At 63.5% G+C, this 4,439-nt stretch overlaps 1 protein-coding gene across 1 annotated transcript in view; it reads left to right on the forward strand.

Annotated features, from left to right (window-relative positions):
• CACNA1G (calcium channel, voltage-dependent, T type, alpha 1G subunit) overlaps window positions 1-4,439 on the forward strand; it is a 55,828-nt gene that overhangs the window by 46,494 nt on the left and 4,895 nt on the right. The window contains exons 29-33 of the mRNA XM_005868217.2: window positions 380-450; window positions 583-661; window positions 753-874; window positions 1,223-1,570; window positions 2,256-2,399. Of these exons, the coding sequence (XP_005868279.2) occupies window positions 380-450; window positions 583-661; window positions 753-874; window positions 1,223-1,570; window positions 2,256-2,399 (764 nt within the window). The remainder of the gene's footprint in view (window positions 1-379; window positions 451-582; window positions 662-752; window positions 875-1,222; window positions 1,571-2,255; window positions 2,400-4,439) is intronic.

The raw sequence follows: 4,439 nt of genomic DNA on the forward strand, positions 1-4,439 counted from the left end.
TGCTGTCCATCATGGGCATCACGCTGGAGGAGATCGAGGTCAACGCCTCACTGCCCATCAACCCCACCATAATCCGCATCATGAGGGTGCTGCGCATCGCCCGAGGTCAGTGGCCAGCTGCCTGCCCACCACCCTCACTCTGCCTGGGGGACTGGCCCCGAGGGTGGCCAGGGACTGAGTAGGTGTGGGTTCCTGTGGGTATTTCTCCCAGCCTCCGCCAAAGGGGACGATCCTGGCTGGGCCGAGGGTGGCAGAGGAGCCATGGCAGCCTGGCTCGCTGGGGCCGGGCACCCTACCCGCCCCGGCCCTGGCCGTGGCACCACCGGCTACCTGACCTGGGACTCGGAGGGGCCAGCTCACGACTTTGTCCTTTCTGCAGTGCTAAAGCTGCTGAAGATGGCTGTGGGCATGCGGGCCCTGCTGGACACAGTGATGCAGGCCCTGCCCCAGGTAGCTGGGCGGTGGGGGCAGGTGGGCGGGGTCCTCTCGGGGAGGGGGGTGCTCTCCGAAGGGGTGGGGGGCTCAGGGAAGCTGGCCAGGAGATCCGGCGGCACCTTTTCCATTTCTTTTCCTCTTTTCCAGGTGGGGAACCTGGGACTTCTCTTCATGTTGTTGTTTTTCATCTTTGCAGCTCTGGGCGTGGAGCTCTTTGGAGACCTGGGTGAGTTGGGGTGGGGAGGGTGGAGGAGCCAGGCCTGGGGCCCCGGGGCCTCCTGGACTAACTCGGGCCTCTCTCCCCCTCCCGCCTCCAGAGTGTGACGAGACGCACCCCTGCGAGGGCCTGGGCCGGCATGCCACCTTCCGCAACTTTGGCATGGCCTTTCTGACCCTCTTCCGAGTCTCCACAGGTGACAACTGGAATGGCATTATGAAGGTGAGAGCCGCCTGCAGTGGGGTACCCCCAGGGCTGGCTCGGGCCCCAAGAAGACAGCCCTACTTCTTGGGCCAAAATTCCTTGGCGAGATGTGACTAAAAGCACGTGCCCTTCTATCCCCCGTGCGGAACACCGCACCTCCCTCTCCCCGGGCCCCCGGGTCACGCTCTGACTCCCAGGCCAGTGTCTAACGCTCTCCTATCCACCCCTCCCGCACCCCGGCACTGTGGGTCCCTCCTCCTGCCCTTCCTTCTCCTCCTTCATGCTCTGTGACACCGGTGACCCGATTTCCCACGACAGCTCTGTCCGCTGTCCGCCCAGCCTCACCCCTCTACCCGCCTCCCCCAGGACACCCTCCGGGACTGCGACCAGGAGTCCACCTGCTACAACACGGTCATCTCCCCCATCTACTTCGTGTCCTTCGTGCTGACGGCCCAGTTTGTGCTGGTCAACGTGGTGATCGCTGTGCTGATGAAACACCTGGAGGAGAGCAACAAGGAGGCCAAGGAGGAGGCCGAGCTGGAGGCCGAGCTGGAGCTGGAGATGAAGTCGCTCAGCCCGCAGCCCCACTCGCCGCTGGGCAGCCCCTTCCTCTGGCCCGGGGTCGAGGGCCCCGACAGCCCCAAGCCTGGGGCCCCGCACGCCGTGACCCACGCTGGAGCAGCCTCCTCTCGCTACTCCCTGGAGCCCCGCACGGTGAGCACACATCCCCACCTGCTCTAGGGGGTGTGGGGGGACGGAGACAGGTGGGTGGGTGGCCAGTGGCTCAGTGGGTGGTACACAGGGAGTGGGCAGCACAGCTGACCCCAGGACTCCCCCTGGCCCTCCTGCTGCTCCTGCCTGGATGTGGAGGGACCAGCAGTCCCCTGCCCATCCCCGCGATGGCAGCCCACACTCACTGCCCAGGGCCACACATGTGCTGGCTCACTCATCCCTGAGCCTCCGCCGGCCTGGCCTCCCCTTCCTGGCTCTCAGGTTCAAGGCTAAGTTTTCTGTTTCCTTCCTGTTTCTTTCTTACCCTTGCCCGATTACCAAACCTCTTTCCTTCCCACCCTCGACCTGCCTGATTCCATCTCCCCATCCTTTTCCCCAATCCTCTCTTTCCTTCTCCCTCTCCCCGTGGGCTCTTATCTTCCATCTCCCATCTCTCCTTCCTCTTCCCACCCCTCTCTCTTCCCCACCACCCTCTTCCCTCCTCTTCCTCCGGCTCTTTGTCGCTGTGTGTGCACACACGTGTGTGTGTGTGTGTGTGTGTGTGTGTGTGTGTGTGTGTCCTCCTCTTTCTCCCTCTGTGTCTCTGGTCAATCCCCTGCCCCTTCACTGCCCCTCTGACCCCCGTTCCCTGACTCTCCGGCTCCCCCTATGGGCTGGTCCTTCCCAGGACAGACAGATGTTTGACACCATATCCCTGCTGATCCAGAGCTCCCTGGAGGGGGAGCTGAAGCTGATGGACGAGCTGGCAGGCCCAGAGGGCCAGCCCTCTGCCTTCCCTCCAGCCAGCAGCCCGGGCGGCTCCGACCCACAGGTTACTGTGCCCGTGCTGTGCCTGCTTCTGGGAGGTGGGGCGTGTCCTGAGCACTGGGGGCCTGGAGAAAGAGCAGCCTGAGGGCCTCCATTGGGCTTCGGGCTTGGCAGGAGGCACCGGGGTGTCCCTCCGCCTGAGACGAGGCTCTGGGTCACACTGTTGGAAGGGAGGGTGCTGAGATGGGACTCTGAGTGAGAGGATGGATGGAGACAGGGTTTGGAGAGAGCACTGGTGAGAAAGAACCTGAACGAGGAGAGGGGGCTGGGACAGGGCGTGGAGGAGGGGAGGCGCCAGGCCCAGGGAGAAAGGCCTCTGGGGGCAGAGCAGGTGGCGAGGGGACCCGCTGAGGGACACGCTCAGGCCACGGTCTTCCTTCTCTGAACCCACCAGCCACCCCCGTCCTCTGTTTGGAGGCTTTTGAAGCCATGGGACCCCCTGGGCATGATGGGTGCGGGCAGGAGCCCGTGGATGCTGATCTGGTCCTGAGAAAGAACGAAGACTCCAGCTGGGAGTGGATTCTGGGACTCGGGTGTGACATACGGCTCGGCTTCCTCCTCAAGCCCAGCCCCTTCCCACGGTGCCACGGGTTTTTCTCCCCCAGTCCCATCTAGTAGACGTGGACCTGCTTTCTGGGGTCCTCCTCTTCTCCCCCCGTGACCTCTCTGGCTGCCCTTGACCCCCTCCACGTGGCAGAGTACCCCCCCTCTCCTAGGCTAGGGGCTGTCGCAGACCTAGAAACAGGTGTCAGCTGGAGACAGAAAAGCCTCGAGTCCCACAGGCCCTGTTGGGTGAAGGGGTGGACAGGAACACGCTCAGGCCACGCAAGAGGAGAGCATCTTCCTTCTCTGAACCCACCAGCCACCCCCCGTCCTCTGTTTGGAGGCTTTTGAAGCCATGGGACCCCCTGGGCATGATGGGTGCGGGCAGGAGCCCGTGGATGCTGATCTGGTCCTGAGAAAGAACGAAGACTCCAGCTGGGAGTGGATTCTGGGACTCGGGTGTGACATACGGCTCGGCTTCCTCCTCAAGCCCAGCCCCTTCCCACGGTGCCACGGGTTTTTCTCCCCCAGTCCCATCTAGACGTGGATCTCCTGCTTTCTGGGGTCCTCCTCTTCTCCCCCCGTGACCTCTCTGGCTGCCCTTGACCCCCTCCACGTGGCAGAGAACCCTGCCTCTCCTAGGCTAGGGGCTGGGGCAGACCTGGAAACAGGTCAGCTGGAGACAGAAAAACCTGGAGTCCCACAGGCCCTGTTGGGTGAAGGGGTGGACAGGCAGGTTCCCAGAGTCTGGGATACCTGTATTCTGATCCAGAGAAATGTACAGTGATCCTCCCAGGGGAGGGGACCTGGCCTCCAGGGTCTCAGAGGGGCTGTAGGGACCTGAACCTGGCCAAGCCCTAGAGTGACCAGAGGGAGAGGGAGTCCTTCCCGAGCCTCCCCTCCCGAAGGAGGCCCGTGGGGAGAGGTGCTGAGAGAGAAGAGTATGCGGTGGGAAGGGGTCAGGGCAGCCAGCTCATCGGGCCGGACGGCCCCGCTGCCCCCCAGGGTCCTGTAGGCACTGACGTTGCCCCCAGGGGGTTCCAGGTGAGACAGCCCGCTGGTGAGGCGGCCCACCCAGGTGTGTCCAGTGCAGGCTGGCAAGAGGAGAGCATCTCCCGGAGCCCAAGCCATGCCAGCAGGCGGAGGAGGCCCCGGGAGGGGAGAAGCCGGAATCCGGGGGCAGGCCAAGTCCAGCCAGGCTTTTGGAAGCGGAGAGAATAGGCAGAAAGCGGTCATCAGATCGGCGGCTTTGCCCCCAGCACCCCCACACCCCCCACGCCGCCGCTGTCTGTGCTGAGGGCAGAGAGGCGCGTTGCTGGCCTTTCTGCATTTTCCCCCTGGAATCTTCATGAGAGTCTAAAGCCCTCCCCATCCTGCTCCCTCCCTGAGGGTGGGGGGCTGTTAGGTTCCTGGGGTATCTCTAGAATACGTTACTGTGTCTCCTGCTTTGTCATTGTTTGCTCTGGCTCTTTGGTGCCTGCTGCAGCCTCTCTGATCAGAG

Source organism: Myotis brandtii, unplaced genomic scaffold (genome assembly GCF_000412655.1).
Source record: "Myotis brandtii unplaced genomic scaffold, ASM41265v1 scaffold265, whole genome shotgun sequence".
Classification (NCBI taxonomy): domain Eukaryota; kingdom Metazoa; phylum Chordata; class Mammalia; order Chiroptera; family Vespertilionidae; genus Myotis; species Myotis brandtii.